This window comes from Sphaeramia orbicularis, unplaced genomic scaffold, assembly GCF_902148855.1.
Source record: "Sphaeramia orbicularis unplaced genomic scaffold, fSphaOr1.1, whole genome shotgun sequence".
In the NCBI taxonomy this organism is placed as follows: domain Eukaryota; kingdom Metazoa; phylum Chordata; class Actinopteri; order Kurtiformes; family Apogonidae; genus Sphaeramia; species Sphaeramia orbicularis.
The window spans coordinates 63,567-82,313 of record NW_021941583.1 but is presented as its reverse complement, the minus strand read 5'-3'; the positions used below and the strand labels follow the sequence as shown (position 1 = coordinate 82,313).

The 18,747-nt window shown below is 44.5% G+C and overlaps 1 protein-coding gene across 1 annotated transcript in view; it reads left to right on the top strand.

Annotated features, from left to right (window-relative positions):
- Positions 1 to 10,128, top strand: part of ranbp10 (RAN binding protein 10) — a 127,056-nt gene extending 116,928 nt beyond the window's left edge. Inside the window, exons 13-15 of the mRNA XM_030130010.1 lie at positions 642 to 753; positions 8,642 to 8,783; positions 9,934 to 10,128. Coding sequence (XP_029985870.1) covers positions 642 to 753; positions 8,642 to 8,772 — 243 coding nt within the window. The 3' untranslated portion in view covers positions 8,773 to 8,783; positions 9,934 to 10,128. The remainder of the gene's footprint in view (positions 1 to 641; positions 754 to 8,641; positions 8,784 to 9,933) is intronic.
- Positions 10,129 to 18,747: the final 8,619 nt, after the last annotated feature.

Here is an 18,747-nt window from a genome sequence, read left to right as displayed (position 1 = left end):
GACTGAGCAGATTTACTGAGTCTAGTTCAGATCCAGTCCTTTATCCAACACAGATACTACTGCTGTGGACCAGCAGGGCACCACTGCATTCTGGGAAATTAGCAGATTTACACCACCTGTTTTAAATTAACACATTATTCTGAGAATATTATGGATTTAATGTCAGAATATGACGACTTTAATCTCATAAACTGACATTTTTGTTAAATTACGAGTTTTTTTTATAAGTGCGACTTTATTCTCAGAACATCGTGATTCTTTTTGTATTTTACGCTATTCTAAAGTTACGGGCACTGGACAAAAAACAGAACCATAGACAACCAGATTAGGAACAGATTAGACTGGACTGATCCCACAATAAGGAAATTCAACAGTAAGAAGTAAGAAGTACAGGGACCGTCCTGCCACAAAAACCCTGAAGTGGTTCTGGAGAGTCTACAACTACTGAAATATTTAAATGCTCCTGTTTTAAAGTGGTTCAGAGTTAACCCTTAAAGTAACCCTTAAATTAACCCTTACTCTGTGTGTGTGTGCGTGTGCATGTGTGTGTTCGTGCACATGTCCCCCCCCCCTTCTCTCCCCCTTCTCTCCCCCCCTCTCTCTCTCTCTCTCTGCCCCCCCCCCCCCCCCCCTCTCTGTAGGATGCCTTTAGCCTGTTAGCTTACTCAGATCCATGGAACTGCCCTGTGGGTCAGCAGTTAGACCCCACACAGAGAGAATCCCTCTGCTCAGCTCTCAACAGCGCCATACTGGGTAAGAAACACACACACACACACACACACACAACAGCGCCATACTGGGTAAGAAACACACACACACACACACACACACACAACAGCGCCATACTGGGTAAGAAACACACACACACACACACACACACAACAGCGCCATACTGGGTAAGAAACACACACACACACACACACACAACAGCGCCATACTGGGTAAGAAACACACACACACACACACACACACACACACACAACAGCGCCATACTGGGTAAGAAACACACACACACACACACAACAGCGCCATACTGGGTAAGAAACACACACACACACACACACACAACAGCGCCATACTGGGTAAGAAACACACACACACACACACACACAACAGCGCCATACTGGGTAAGAAACACACACACACACACACACACAACAGCGCCATACTGGGTAAGAAACACACACACACACACACACACACACACAACAGCGCCATACTGGGTAAGAAACACACACACACACACACACACACACAACAGCGCCATACTGGGTAAGAAACACACACACACACACACACACACACACAACAGCGCCATACTGGGTAAGAAACACACACACACACACACACACACACAACAGCGCCATACTGGGTAAGAAACACACACACACACACAACAGCGCCATACTGGGTAAGAAACACACACACACACACACACACAACAGCGCCATACTGGGTAAGAAACACACACACACACACACACACACACACAACAGCGCCATACTGGGTAAGAAACACACACACACACACACACAACAGCGCCATACTGGGTAAGAAACACACACACACACACACACACACAACAGCGCCATACTGGGTAAGAAACACACACACACACACACACACACACACAACAGCGCCATACTGGGTAAGAAACACACACACACACACACACAACAGCGCCATACTGGGTAAGAAACACACACACACACACACACACACAACAGCGCCATACTGGGTAAGAAACACACACACACACACACACACACACACACAACAGCGCCATACTGGGTAAGAAACACACACACACACACACACACACACAACAGCGCCATACTGGGTAAGAAACACACACACACACAACAGCGCCATACTGGGTAAGAAACACACACACACACACACACACACACAACAGCGCCATACTGGGTAAGAAACACACACACACACACACACACACACACAACAGCGCCATACTGGGTAAGAAACACACACACACACACACACACACAACAGCGCCATACTGGGTAAGAAACACACACACACACACACACACACACAACAGCGCCATACTGGGTAAGAAACACACACACACACACACACACACACACACACACAACAGCGCCATACTGGGTAAGAAACACACACACACACACACACACACACAACAGCGCCATACTGGGTAAGAAACACACACACACACACACACACACACACACAACAGCGCCATACTGGGTAAGAAACACACACACACACACACAACAGCGCCATACTGGGTAAGAAACACACACACACACACACACACACACACAACAGCGCCATACTGGGTAAGAAACACACACACACACACACACACACACACACACAACAGCGCCATACTGGGTAAGAAACACACACACACACACACAACAGCGCCATACTGGGTAAGAAACACACACACACACACACACACAACAGCGCCATACTGGGTAAGAAACACACACACACACACACAACAGCGCCATACTGGGTAAGAAACACACACACACACACACACACACACACACACAACAGCGCCATACTGGGTAAGAAACACACACACACACACACACACACAACAGCGCCATACTGGGTAAGAAACACACACACACACACACACACACAACAGCGCCATACTGGGTAAGAAACACACACACACACACACACACAACAGCGCCATACTGGGTAAGAAACACACACACACACACACACACACACACACAACAGCGCCATACTGGGTAAGAAACACACACACACACACACAACAGCGCCATACTGGGTAAGAAACACACACACACACACACACACACAACAGCGCCATACTGGGTAAGAAACACACACACACACACACACACACACACACAACAGCGCCATACTGGGTAAGAAACACACACACACACACACACAACAGCGCCATACTGGGTAAGAAACACACACACACACACACACACACAACAGCGCCATACTGGGTAAGAAACACACACACACACACACAACAGCGCCATACTGGGTAAGAAACACACACACACACACACAACAGCGCCATACTGGGTAAGAAACACACACACACACACACACACACACACACAACAGCGCCATACTGGGTAAGAAACACACACACACACACACACACACAACAGCGCCATACTGGGTAAGAAACACACACACACACACACACAAAAACACACACAACAGCGCCATACTGGGTAAGAAACACACACACACACACACACACACAACAGCGCCATACTGGGTAAGAAACACACACACACACACACACACACACACACAACAGCGCCATACTGGGTAAGAAACACACACACACACACAAAAATCCGGCCCACCAAAGGGTCCAGTCCGGCCCACCAAAGGGTCTAATCCGGCCCACCAAAGGGTCTAGTCCGGCCCACCAAAGGGTCTAGTCCGGCCCACCAAAGGGTCCAGTCCGGCCCACCAAAGGGTCTAATCCGGCCCACCAAAGGGTCCAGTCCGGCCCACCAAAGGGTCTAATCCGGCCCACCAAAGGGTCTAGTCCGGCCCACCAAAGGGTCTAATCCGGCCCACCAAAGGGTCCAGTCCTGCCCACCAATTGTCCAGTCCGGCCCACCAAAGGGTCTAATCCAGCCCACCAAAGGGTCTAATCCGGCCCACCAAAGGGTCTAGTCCGGCCCACCAAAGGGTCTAATCCAGCCCACCAAAGGGTCCAATCCGGCCCACCAAAGGGTCCAGTCCAGCCCACCAAAGGGTCTAATCCGGCCCACCAAAGGGTCCAGTCCAGCCCACCAAAGGGTCTAATCCGGCCCACCAAAGGGTCTAATCCAGCCCACCAAAGGGTCCAGTCCGGCCCTCCAAAGGGTCCAATCCGGCCCACCAAAGGGTCCAATCCGGCCCACCAAAGGGTCCAGTCCAGCCCACCAAAGGGTCTAATCCGGCCCACCAAAGGGTCCAGTCCAGCCCACCAAAGGGTCTAATCCGGCCCACCAAAGGGTCTAATCCAGCCCACCAAAGGGTCCAGTCCGGCCCTCCAAAGGGTCCAATCCGGCCCACCAAAGGGTCCAGTCCAGCCCACCAAAGGGTCTAATCCGGCCCACCAAAGGGTCCAATCCGGCCCACCAAAGGGTCTAATCCGGCCCACCAAAGGGTCCAGTCCGGCCCACCAAAGGGTCCAGTCCGGCCCACCAAAGGGTCCAGTCCGGCCCACCAAAGGGTCCAGTCCGGCCCGCAGGATGAATTGGTGACATGACCAGATGACGCTGTAGAAGTGAACAGTTGAGGATGTTAAAATAAAGGTCAGTTTGGTCTAAAGTGAATACTATCATAATAAAATATACAGAATGAAAACCACAAATTTTCCTTTGTTTTTGTGTAGAAAAATGTGAAGTTACACAAAAATGTTTACATTTACAGACTAGTCTTTTTAAAAACTGTGAACACCCTGAAATGTCTTCCGAGGCTTCAGTGTAATAAATGTGTGGAGTACTTGTGGGTCCACTGTAGGCTGTAATGAACATGTGAAAATGAGAAGCTAAGGCCAAATAATGGCATAAATGGTTAAAATTGCACTTTTTTCTTCATAAATTTCATTTTGTTTATGGTTGTTCCTGTTTTTCATGTTTTTCGAGGTTAGTTTGTAAATGTAAACCTTTTGATAATGTAACTTGACTCTAAAACATGGCCTCCCACGTTTTGGACTTGATGTTCTGTTCTTCTGTTGTTGTGTGAAAGCTCCGGCCCCCTGCAGCTCATATGTGGAACTGAACGGACAGGACGCACGGCCCTCATCCACATGATTGTAACTGGACACAGCAAGAGCGGCAGCAATTCTGTAAAAAATTGTGATGTTATTTGTTCACATTATTTGGGAGTGGATATTCAAGGAATATTTTCAAGACACAATTCTGCGTTTTGGCAGTTTGCTTCTTTCAGTCCCATCAGTTTATGGGACTGTCCTGTCCAGTATGATTCCATTCAGGCAGCGTAGTGAACTGCAGCCTCCACATGTTAGCATGGTCTGCTAACAGTAGAAATGTCATGAACGCAGCAGAAGCACTTCTGAAAATGGAGTCTGGAGGCAGGGATGAAGAATTCAAAGTAGACAGAGGCTCACATCTCCCAGCATGCCTCACAACATTTGAATATGGACATAAAAGTGTTCCTAGTAGATAGTCAGGGAATGTTTGTATTCATTTGGAGAGTCTGGTGCAGATCAGGCCTGTGAAGGCTGAGGAGAACCAGTCCAGACAGCCTCCTGTGGTCAGACACAGAAGGTGGATTATATAGTAGGATACACTAGGTCTGTTTCAAAGGACGTTTAAAACTAAGGTATTCAATAAATCTAAACTATCTGGACAAACTAAGCCAATTATCAGTATGAATTTCAAATTTTGCGTAGATTATATTATTTGTTTATATTATTGTTTAAACTGCACCATCTTTTCATGTTTTGTTCCTTGTAAATTGAGTCAGCATAAATCAGCTGTTACTTCTGCCTACACCTTTTCACCCACGTTTATGTAGAAATCCAAACAGTATGTATAGATATATCATGTTCTGTTAAATGGACAAATACATTACTTAAGTAAACATGTAATCAGAGTGGAACATAAGTTTTATTTGTACTGAAGTACTGGACTTTAAAGGTCTTAACCCTCTTGGATTTGATGCAGTGGCAAAAAGCTGAATGCGTTCCTGTTTTTCTGAGTTCAAATCTGAGCTTCAGTGTTAGCTCACTGCTCTGAATGGGCTACATGCTAATGCTAATGCTAATTACTGTATACAAGTATTATGATAGGTTGAGTACAGAGACTGAATTTCCGTACAGATATATATATATATATATATATATATATATATATATATATATATATATATATATATATATATATATATAAAAGCAATTTAACCTTTTCTATTTTTAGACCCTTTATACGATCTGAGTACTTCTCCCATCACTGAATAGAATTTGAACATGATGATGGATGCACTTAAATAGTTCAACTCAAACCAAGTCTGATCACAGCTGTTATTCAGGTAGAAAACACAAGATGTTCATGGAACATGGAACAGACTGATTTATCAGTCAGCACAGGCACATGACGTCACACACAGATGACTGGTTTTTTATATATACTTTATTTTTACACAAATTTAACAGTATACAGAACAAACGAACCAAAACAGACCACAACAGTTTGAGCATCTAGGTTCAACCTTTAGACAAATAGAATACAGACAGGTTCAGGACAAAAGAAGCAAAAAAAGCAGACATGAATATTAGATTATACAAGTCCAAGGAGTTCTTTGATTAACATAAACATCCCATTTTTCCTAATATTTTTTTTACATTTGTCAGCAGTGAGTCTTAACCTCCTCAGACCCAGCTCTGGGTTTTCTGTCCACATTTGTGGACAAGAGTTTCACAGCTTTATACAAAAAAACCAAAGAAAACTGTCCACCACAAAGGACATTCCATAAAAATAAAAAAAACTGCATCTGAAAAAACTGTTGCATCATGATGTTTCCAATATAGGCCCTGATTGAATAAACCACCAAAAACAGCTGGTACTGCTGACGTTTCCTGGGTCTGAGGAGGATAAGGATGAGCTCCGCCGTTCTGTGTCATACCTTTAATACTCGTGTCCAAAGTGTTGGAGGATCTTTGTACATCCGTTTTCAGGTTATGGCTTTTTTTGCTCCTACTAATAATATGAACAAAAGATATGGGTCAGATTTCCTCATCTCCTGTGGCAGGTTACACACAGATATTTGTTTTATTTATTTATTTTTTGTACTTTTTTTTTTATGCTAATTTAACAGTATACAGAACAAACAAACGAACCAAAACAGACCACAACAGTTGGAACATCAACCTTTAAACCAGGGCTGTCCAACTCCTGTCAGTTCAGTTCCACATACAGCCCAGTGTGACCTGGTCAAGTTCAGGACAAAACCAGCAAAAACACCTCTGTTTAAGCATTTAGAAGCAGACAATTATACAGGGTTCAAGGATCGTTGCACATCCATTTTCAGGTTATGGCTTTTTTGCTCCTGCTAATAATAATCTCCTGTGGCCGATTACACACAGATGTTTGTTTATTATTTATTTTATACTTTATTTTTACACAAATTCTACAGAATACAGAACAAAAAACAAACTGCGACAGTTGGAGCAGGGCTGTCAAACTCATTTTAGTTCAGGGGCCATATTCTCCCTAACATGACCTAAGTGGGCCGGACCAGTCACATTAGAGCAGTGAAAGAAGTTCACTTATATTATGATGATGTTTACATCTACAAAGGTTCCTTAAAAATCTGAATAATATGAATTTGAAATGTCTTAAGAATAACAAGTGCAATTTTAACAATTTTCTGCCTCAATTTATCAGTTTATCATTTATACATGTGTATGATAATTTACATTACTATTACAAATACACAAAACATTTAGTAATAGGCAAAATATTGGTAAAATTGCACTTACTTCTTTTAAGACATTTCAGGTTGTTCATATTCAAGTTATTCACTTTTTTTGTAAAAGGATATATTTTTTAATGTAAACATTTTTGTGTAATTTTACTTTTTTTACACTAAAACAAAGAGAAGATTTGTAGTTGTCATTATTTATAGGTTTTTATGACAGTATTCCACTGGTCTGACCCACTCCACATCATATTGGTCTGTGTGTGGAACCGGAATTCAAATGATTTTGACACCATTGATTGTTAATTTCACAACTTCATCCCATGGGCCGGATCGGACCCTTTGGCGGGTCAGATTGGACCCTTTAATGGGCCGGATCGGACCCTTTAGCGGGCCAGATTGGACCCTTTAATGGGCCGGATCGGACCCTTTAATGGGCCGGATCTGACCCTTTAATGGGCCGGATCGGACCCTTTAACGGGCCGGATTGGACCCTTTAGCGGGCCAGATTGGACCCTTTAATGGGCCGGATCGGACCCTTTAATGGGCCGGATCTGACCCTTTAATGGGCCGGATCGGACCCTTTAACGGGCCGGATTGGACCCTTTAGCGGGCCAGATTGGACCCTTTAATGGGCCGGATCGGACCATTTAATGGGCCGGATTGGACCCTTTAATGGGCCGGATCTGACCCTTTAATGGGCCGGATCGGACCCTTTAATGGGCTGGATTGGACCCTTTGATGGGCCGGATTGGACACTTTAATGGGCCGGATCGGACCCTTTAACGGGCCGGATTGGACCCTTTAATGGGCCGGATCGGACCCTTTAACGGGCCGGATTGGACCCTTTAATGGGCCGGACTGTGAGTTTGAGCGTCTAGGTTCAAGCTTTAGACAAATAAAATACAGACAGGTTCAGGACAAAAGAAGCAAAAAAAGTCTAAGGAAGCATGTGGAAGTAGAAGACTATACAGGTTCAAGGATCTTCACATCTGTTTCCAGGTTCTGTCTTTTTTTGCTCCTGCTAATAATCGTCTGCTGTGGCAGATTACACCCAAACCCATGAGCAGAAAAACGCTCCAGTAGCAAAACAGGAGGAGACATCAGCCAGTGTTGATGTTTCCAGCTCCTGTTTGAAATCCTTCCTGACCCTCCGGTGTGTGTTTGAAATCCTTCCTGACCCTCCGGTGTGTGTTTTGTGTTCCAGAGTCCCAGAATCTGCCGAAGCAGCCCCCTCTGATGTTAGCGCTGGGTCAGGCCACAGAGTGTGTTCAGCTGATGGCCCGGGTCCGCTCTGGATCCTGCTCCTTCGCCAGAGTAGACAACTTTTTGCACTAGCCCAAGTCCAGGTGCGTACGACCGAAACCGCCAGAGCCGCCGCACATACTGCACTGCATCGACCAGGTTACCATAGCAACCATCATTAGGCTGTACAGCAGGGTTCTAAACTCCTGTTCTTTCAGGTTCCACATTCAGTCTGATCTGATCTGCAGTGGACCAACCAGGAAAATAAGAACAGAAGAACCCAGAAAGAATGACAACTGACAATTTATGTCTGTGTTTTAGTGAAAAAAAACCATTAAATTATGAAAATATTTACTTTTATAAACTATCCAAATAAAAAAGATGTGAATAACCTGAAAAACAGACATTTCTTCAGTAAAATCAGTGTAATTTTCTCAGTCTTCTTCCTCCACTTCTCATTAGTCCATGTGCATTCTGGATCAGATCTCCAAAGACACTAAACACTGAGGAACAGGAAGAAAAGAGTTCAAACTGGACTGAATTTAATACAGACATTTCAGGTTGGACACATTTGTTCAGGTTAGTCACAGTTTATTGGTACAGGAGAGTTTGGAAATGGAAAGAGTTTCACAATTTAATGTGATTTTTGCACGAAAACAAAGACAAACATTTGCAGTTGTCATTATTTACAGACATAATGTCATATTATTATCACATCAAACCCAGTAGTAAATCTGCAGTGGTTCTTCTGTGTGGGTTCTTCTGCTGTTCTTATTGGACTGTAGATCAGATTGGTCTGGATGTGGAACCCACACTAACATGAGTTCCACAGCCTGGACTGTGGAGTTTATACACTGTGTACATTCATCCCAGGGGTCGGACTGGAACCTTTGGGGGGGGGGGTGTGCAGGTTTGAGAGCCCTGGTTTACACAGTGATGGTGTAAAAACTGTTGGAACCTTGGTTTGTAAGCCCCCACTTCTTATTGAGACATAGTCCATTATATTTTGGATGTTGGTCGGAGGGCGTTGCATAACAGAACACGAATCACCTCCGTTTCTGTTGATAATTTTCCCGCAGTGCGACCTCGTTGCACATTGAGCATCAGTTAACGGAAAATCAAGACGAAAACAATGATTTTCCATCTATAAAGCGCAGACACAGACACATGAATACAACAGAAGGCAGACTTTCTGAACGGCGTGACATTGGTTGATTGCATAACTCCGATGATTGCTCGTCTCTCTCTCCCCAGGTTAATGTTAAGTAGCACTGAGAGAAGGCGTGTCCGGCAGGTGGTTGTCATGGCGACAGAGGAAAGCGCATGCGTGTGATTGGTGTGTTTGGCTGTCCGTCGGATGGAGCCGGTGGCACAGACGGAGCGGAGGAGAGCAGAGAAGAAAGTTTCCTTTTAATTTAGTATTATCAAATAAAGAAATGTGTGACACTATTTAAAGATAATTAATTATTATTCTGTTATCTAGCCATTTTTTTTAGTTCTTTTATGTCCGTTTGTTGTGCTCATCCTGGACACTTTTACAAATTGTAATTCCCCTCCTTTTCTTTCTTTTTTTTTTTTTTTTCTTGTTTTCCTGGGTGGATTTGGATTCCCTACAGTCAGTATTTTACTCACGTTATTGTCGTCGTTCTCCATATCACAGACCACATGACCTACAGCTGGTTTCTATGGTGACCCCCACAACTGTAGCTCAAACACACGAGAGACGTGGACGGGTTTGGAGTGAGGTTATTATCGTCAACGAAAACTAACCAAATGACCAAAACTAGAACTGTAAAAACATGTTCGTTAACTGAAATAAATAAAAACTAGAATTCAAAGAAAAACCCATAACTAACTGAAACTGTATTGTGTGTTTACTAAACTAACTAAAACAGATACAAATTCTGGATCCAATTCCCTTGGTTTTGGTCTTTGTCAATGTCAGATTGATGTTAAATGGATTTCTTTGTCTCTCTCAGTTTTCTGTGCTGTCTCCATACGACACTTTTTGCTCCGTCACTTGTGTTCACTTGTGGTTTCCAGTCGTCTTCTGGTCCCCACTCTACCTGGAAACATGGAGACTAAAGCAGCAGAGTCCTGTCTGGGATTGATTTGAATAGGAGCACAGAGAAGAAGAGAAAAGAGACCACTGAACTACAACTGAACTACAACTGAACTACAACTAAACTACAACTGAACTACAACTGAACTACAACTGAACTACAACTGAACTACAACTAAACTACAACTGAACTACAACTGAACTACAACTGAACTACAACTAAACTACAACTGAACTACAACTGAACTACAACTGAACTAAAACTGAACTACAACTGAACTACAACTAAACTACAACTGAACTACAACTGAACTACAACTGAACTACAGCTGAACTACAACTAAACTACAACTGAACTACAACTGAACTATTACTAAACTACAACTAAACTACAACTAAACTACAACTGAACTACAACTAAACTACAACTGAACTACAACTAAACTACAACTGAACTACAACTGAACTACAACTAAACTACAACTGAACTACAACTAAACTACAACTGAACTACAACTGAACTACAACTGAACTACAACTGAACTACAACTGAACTAAAACTGAACTACAACTGAACTACAACTAAACTACAACTAAACTACAACTGAACTACAACTAAACTACAACTAAACTACAACTGAACTACAACTGAACTACAACTGAACTACAACTGAACTACAACTAAACTACAACTGAACTACAACTAAACTACAACTAAACTACAACTAAACTACAACTAAGCATTTAGAAAAAAAATGAAAACTAATAAAAACTATCAAACCTGCTCTAAAAACAAATTTAAATGAACTGAATTAGAGAAAAAAAAGTCCAAAACGAAATCAAACCAAACTAGAATGAAAAATCCAAAACTATTCGAACCTTGGTTTGCAGAAGACGCTTAAATTCCAACAGTCCAGGTGGGCTCAGGTTCATTATTTCAGGATAATTTCACTGACGATGAACTTACCAACACAGCTACTCATCAGACCTCAACATAAACGTCATAAATAGTCATAAATAGCTTAATCTGTTAAATTTCGTTGACAATATGCAGGTCCGTTCTGTTCTGCAGTGACTTTTCTGTCCCTGTGAATATAAATATGTGTGTCTTCTTACAGACGGTAAACACTATAAACACTTTATATGTAATATAATGTTTTAACAAATATGTGTTGAATTTTAGCTCATGATGAATTACTTCCTCAAGAATTATAAACCGTGACATAGATGTCACAGATGAATAGGGCTGTGTATCGGCAAGAATCTGCCGATACGAAACAAATCCCAACACTAGGATCACCATACGATATATCATGATACTGTTAAAAAAGGCCATTTTTGTTTGTTTCTTTTCTTAAATGATTATTTCCTTGAAGAACTGAATTCCATCATAAATCTGCCCAAATCCTAAACACATTTGTATTTGATCCCAACAGGATCTAATGTTCTATCAGCAAATGTTCCAACTGTGTTCAAACTGAAATTGTGTTTTACACACATTCCAGTTTCAGATCCTGTTCAAATGTTCAGATTCTATTAGTTCACAACTAACATCAGAACAGGATTTGAGTTCAATCCAACAAAGGAACCAACATTATTGAATAAAAGAGTGTGAAATAAGAATAAATAAAATAGAAACAAAAAAGAAAAACAAAAAAACTAAAATGAACCTCCACCATATCTGCATTTGAATAAATACCTACAAATATCCATACAGTACTTTTGAATATGGATACAGTACTGTGAAATGAAATATCACGATATATTGCAGAACCAATATTTTCTTCTTTTTTTATTTCAAATGTTTATTCCCAACAGTCTTATAAGATATTATACATGACATCGATTATACAAACTACACTGTTCTCTTTTTTTTTTTTTTTAAAGAAGAAGAAAATGGTATCAATAATGATCATTAAAAGGAGGAGAGAGAGAGAGAAATAAAAGAAAAGGGTAGTATAAGTCTGTAAAAGATGGATAGTAGAAATGATATTAACAAGCCTGTACATTTAGCCAACCTCACTTTCAGGAAACGACAAAAAAAAAGGGGGAGAACTGATATTTTCACAGTACTGTGGTAGAAAAACGAATAAAAGAATGAAGTGCAGTAAACTCCATATATGAGCACAGTACTGAGGAAACTAGAGGAGAAGAAGTTCATGGAACAGGGTCTGTGATTGGCTCTGATGTAAATGCTAACATCTGATTGGTCTGTGGAAATAAACACACCCTTATTTTGTGCCACAAACACACGAATTAAAACAAAGTGAATTGGAGAAAAAAAAAGTCCAAACTCAAGTAGAATGAAAAATCCAGAACTACTGAACCTTGCTACAGTGCACGTGTCCACTCATACCAGGGTGTGAGTCCATGGTAGGATATTATGGGATGTGCAGGATAAGTGACAGGTGTGTTTGTGTGCAGTGTGGGGGTCACTACAGGGGGTGTGGTCACACCTTTTTACCGAGCTGCTTTTTTTTTCTTTTTTTTTTTTTTTAAATAAATCCAACCTCTGCTGTCATAGCGACTCTTCAGCTGTTTAAAGGACTTCTGTTACAACACGTGAAAACACCTCCAGCCCTGGTGTCCTACCTGTAGGGAACACGCCCCCCAGCTGTTCTTTGTGTTTAAGCCCCCCCCCCGACCCCCTCCTCTAATCCCTGCATAGACGTCGGCACTGATCTGATCAGTGACCGTTTTACGAAACAATGGATGGGATTTTTTTCCTTTTTTGGGGGGGGGGCACAAGGTCTCTGAAGCCAAACGGACTTCTTCTTCTATTGAGGCCACAAAAATCACATGGGGCACCGCAGACAAAGGCGTGTCCACTTCTATCATAATTTTAATTTCATATTTTGACTTTTGAGTTTTAGCAAAAAATATTTCAAAAAAAACAAAAACCTAAAAAAAAAAAAAAGTTTAAAAAATTGTGAACTGAGTTACCCCTTACTTAGCATGACCTTTAAAACTTTTGAAACCATATAAAAAAAAAAGAAAAAAAAAGATGATTGAAAAAAATACCTATGTACTGGAAACATGTTAAAAAAGAAATATTGTATTCTGTTTAATTTTGACAGAATTATTTTTATTAAAATACATCCATAAGCAGATGTTTGGTGTCATGTTTTTATTTGGGATGTGTTAACGCTTTATACAGAGGGGGGGCCACAATGTGTGTGTGTGTGTGTTTTGGGGGGGGTTATACATCCGCGATTGCTGGGGGGGGGGCGGGGGGGGGGGGGGTACGTAACTGTCAAGCAGGCTGGACTGGACATTTCACAGCCGGACAGAGCTGGTCCTTGCAGGGGGGGTGGGGGTGGGGCACTGCCACCCCCTGGCCACGCCCTCAGATTTAAATATACTTTTTCCTCTAAGAGCCTGAATTTTATTTTATTTATCTATTTTTTTAACCGACCCCCCCCTTCAGAGGACAACTTTATTTTTCATTACAGCTTGTGTTTAATAGTTTGATTTATAGGTGTGCATTTTACGCACATTTGGGGACAGATGCTAGTATTTTTGTACATTTGACCTAGCGCCAAAAATAAAAATGCAAATTAACCAATGTTGGAGTTAATCACTGACATATGCCAGGCTGAAAAAAATCAAATGTGTGATCCAATTTTATGTAGTATTTTGGAAAAAAAAAAAATATTTTGTGTTTTTTGCACCAAAAATGTAATATGATCAAAAGACATCATTTAAAGGGTTAAGAAAATGTAAAATAAATGATTATTTGATCTGTAGGATTAGGGCTGACCTTGATTTACAAAAATAAAACAAATTAGAGCAGAAAAATAAATCAATATATAATATTTTATAGTTTGATTTATAGGTGTGCATTTTACGCACACTCGGTAAGAGATGCTAGTATTTTTGAACATTTGACCTAGCGCCAAAAAATAATAATGCAAATGAACCAATGTTGGAGTTAATCACTGACATATGCCAGGATCCAAAATCTAATAATATGTGATCCACTTTTTATGGAGTATATTGAAAAAATAGTAATTTTTTGTTTTTTGCACCAAAAAAATGGTTTGTTTCCATTACAAACACAGCTTTTAAAGGGTTAAAAATGTGACAGTTAATGAGTATTTGGTATTTTTATTTACGGCTCAAGTTGATGAAACAGAAAAAGTGTAAAAGAATTAAAAACAAACTGTATGAAATTATTTTGACATTATTCCACAATTGTGTGAAAAAGACACACTTGGTGCTTAGTAAGGGCCTCAGTGGACGGGATACCGGAGAGTTAAATAACAATCTGCAACTTTGTATTCACATGTTCATCCATTCCTTATTTGTCTACAATTACGTAGAGGGAGGGGTCCTATGGACGAAAGTGGACAGGGACAGGACGAGACAAGACACTTTGACTGTGAACTGATCAAATTAAAACAAACACAATTAAAATTAAAGCCAAAAGCGGCATCTAAAGGCCCTCGCCATGGGCACGTCCAGTAGAAGTATGTCCATCGTTCAGCAGGTGGCGCTCTAGCACCAAATTTCAATGTCTTCTGATGAATGGGTGTAGGCCTGGGAGATTGGAAACTGGTTCAAATTTTAGGCAAATCTTTGTTCGTATGTCCAAACTAAAGAAATTTTTGTATAAGTAAATCTATAGGGGGCGCTATGCAGCTAAGATTAAATTTCTTCTGTTGGATGGGTGTAGGCCTGTGAGATGTACCACTGAGTCAAATTTGAGCCAAATCGGTGTTCATATGTCTGAATTGATGCAATTTTCATGAAGGTAAATTTGTAGGGGACACTACTGAGCGAAATGTCATTTTCTTTTGATAAATGGGTGTAGGCCTGGGAGATTGACAACTGATTCAAATTTGAGCCAAATTGGTGTTTGTATGTCTGAACTGAAGTCCATCCATCCATTCTCTTCCGCTTATCCGGGGCCGGGTCGCGGGGGTAACAGTCTAAGCAGGGATGCCCAGACTTCCCTCTCCCCAGACACCTCCTCCAGCTCTTCCGGGGGGACCCCGAGGCGTTCCCAGGCCAACCGAGAGACATAGTCTCTCCAGCGTGTCCTGGGTCTTCCCCGAGGTCTCCTCCCGGTGGGACATGCCCGGAACACCTCCCCAGGGAGGCGTCCAGGAGGCATCCGAAACAGATGCCCGAGCCACCTCAGCTGGCCCCTCTCGACGCGGAGGAGCAGCGGCTCTACTCCGAGCTCCTCCCTGGTGACTGAGCTCCTCACCCTATCCCTAAGGGTGCGCCCAGCCACCCGACGGAGGAAACTCATTTCGACCGCTTGTATCCAGGATCTTGTCCTTTCGGTCATGACCCAAAGCTCTTGACCATAGGTGAGGGTAGGAACGTAGATTGACCGGTAAATCGAGAGCTTCGCCTCTCGGCTCAGCTCCTTCTTTACCACAACCGACCGGTACAGCGACTGCATCACTGCAGACGCTGCACCGATCCGTCTGTCAATCTCACGCTCGATCCTTCCCTCACTCGTGAACAAGACCCCGAGATACTTAAACTCCTCCACTTGGGGCAAAGACTCCCCACCGACCCGGAGAGGGCAGACCACCTTTTTCCGGTCGAGAACCATGGCCTCGGATTTGGAGGTGCTGATCCTCATCCCGCTCGCTTCACACTCGGCTGCAAACCGCCCCAGTGCACGCTGAAGGTCCAGGTTCGATGAGGCCAACAGGACAACATCATCTGCAAAAAGCAGAGATGAAATCCTGTGGTCCCCAAACCGGACCCCCTCCGGCCCTTGGCTGCGCCTAGAAATTCTGTCCATAAAAATTATGAACAGAACCGGTGACAAAGGGCAGCCCTGCCGGAGTCCAACATGCACCTGGAACAGGTCTGACTTACTGCCGGCAATGCGAACCAGGCTCCTGCTTCGGTCATACAAGGACCGGACTGCCCTTAGCAAAGGGCCCCGGACCCCATACTCCCGAAGCACCCCCCACAAGATACCACGAGGGACACGGTCGAACGCCTTCTCCAGATCCACAAAACACATGTGGACTGGTTGGGCGAACTCCCATGAACCCTCGAGCACCCGATGGAGAGTATAGAGCTGGTCCAGCGTTCCACGACCAGGACGAAAACCGCATTGTTCCTCCTGGATCCGAGGTTCGACTATCGGTCGGATCCTCCTCTCCAGTACCCTGGAATAGACTTTCCCCGGGAGGCTGAGGAGTGTGATCCCCCTATAGTTGGAGCACATCCTCCGGTCCCCTTTCTTAAAAAGGGGAACCACCACCCCGGTCTGCCAATCCAGAGGTACTGTCCCCGACCGCCACGCGATGTTACAGAGACGTGTCAACCAAGACAGTCCTGCACATCCAGAGACTTAAGGTACTCAGGGCGAATCTCATCCACCCCCGGTGCCCTGCCACCGAGGAGCTTGCCAACCACCTCGGTGACTTCAGCTTGGGTGATGGACGAGTCCACCTCTGAGACCTCAGCCTCTGCTTCTTCTATGGAAGACGTGACAGTGGGATTGAGGAGATCCTCGAAGTATTCCTTCCACCGCCCGACAACATCCCCAGTCGAGGTCAGCAGCTCCCCACTTCCACTGTAAACAGTGTTGGTGGCGCACTGCTTTCCCCTCCTGAGGCGCCGGATGGTTTGCCAGAATTTCCTCGAGGCCGACCGATAGTCCTCCTCCATGGCCTCCCCAAACTCCACCCAGACCCGAGTTTTTGCCTCCACAACCGCCTGGGCTGCAGCACGCTTGGCCTTCCGGTACCCATCAGCTGCCTCGGGAGTCCCACGGGCCAACAAGGCCCGATAAGACTCCTTCTTCAGCTTGACGGCATCCCTTACTTCCGGGGTCCACCACCGGGTTCGGGGATTGCCGCCACGACAGGCACCGGAGACCTTGCGACCACAGCTCCGAGCAGCCGCTTCGACAATGGAGGTGGAGAACATGGTCCACTCGGACTCAATGTCCCCAACCTCCCCCGGGATCTGGGAGAAGCTCTCCCGGAGGTGGGAGTTGAAGACCACACTGACATCGGGTTCCGCCAGACGTTCCCAACAGACCCTCACAACACGTTTGGGCCTGCCGAGTCGGTCCGGTTTCCTCCTTCGCCAGCGGATCCAACTCACCACCAGGTGGTGATCGGTTGACAGCTCTGCCCCTCTCTTCACCCGAGTGTCCAAAACACGCGGCCGGAGGTCTGATGATACGACAATGAAGTCGATCATCGACCTCCGGCCTAGGGTGTCCTGGTGCCAAGTGCACTTCTGGACATCCCTGTGTTGGAACATGGTGTTTGTTATGGACAAATTGTGACTAGCACAGAAGTCCAGTAACAGAACACCACTCGGGTTCAGATCAGGGAGGCCGTTCCTCCCCATCACCCCCCTCCAGGTCTCACTGTCGTTGCCCACGTGGGCATTGAAGTCGCCCAGGAGAACAATGGAGTCCCCAGTCGGAGCACCATCCAGCACCCCTCCCAGAGACTCCAAGAAGGCCGGGTACTCTGCACTGCTGTTCGGCCCGTAGGCCGAGACAACAGTGAGGCACCTGTCCCCGACCCGAAGGCGTAGGGACGCGACCCTCTCGTTCACCGGGGTGAACTCCAACACATGGCGGCTGAGCTGAGGGGCTATGAGTAAGCCCACACCAGCCCGCCGCCTCTCACCGCGGGCAACGCCAGAGAAGTGGAGAGTCCAGCCCCTTTCGAGGGGTTGGGTTCCAGAGCCCAAGCTATGTGTGGAGGTGAGCCCGACTATATCTAGACGGTATCTCTCAACCTCCCTCACAAGCTCTGGCTCCTTCCCCCCCAGCGAAGTGACATTCCATGTCCCAAGAGCTAGACTCCGTGTCCGGGGATCGGGTTGTCGGGCTCCCTGCCTTCAACTGTCACCCAATCCACACTGCACCCGGCCCCTATGATTCCCTCGATGGGTGGTGAGTCCGTCGGAGGGTGGGCCCACGTCGCTCTTTTCGGGCTGGGCCCGGCCGGACCCCGTGGGCATAGGCCCGACCACCAGGCGCTCGCATACGAGCCCCAACCCCAGGC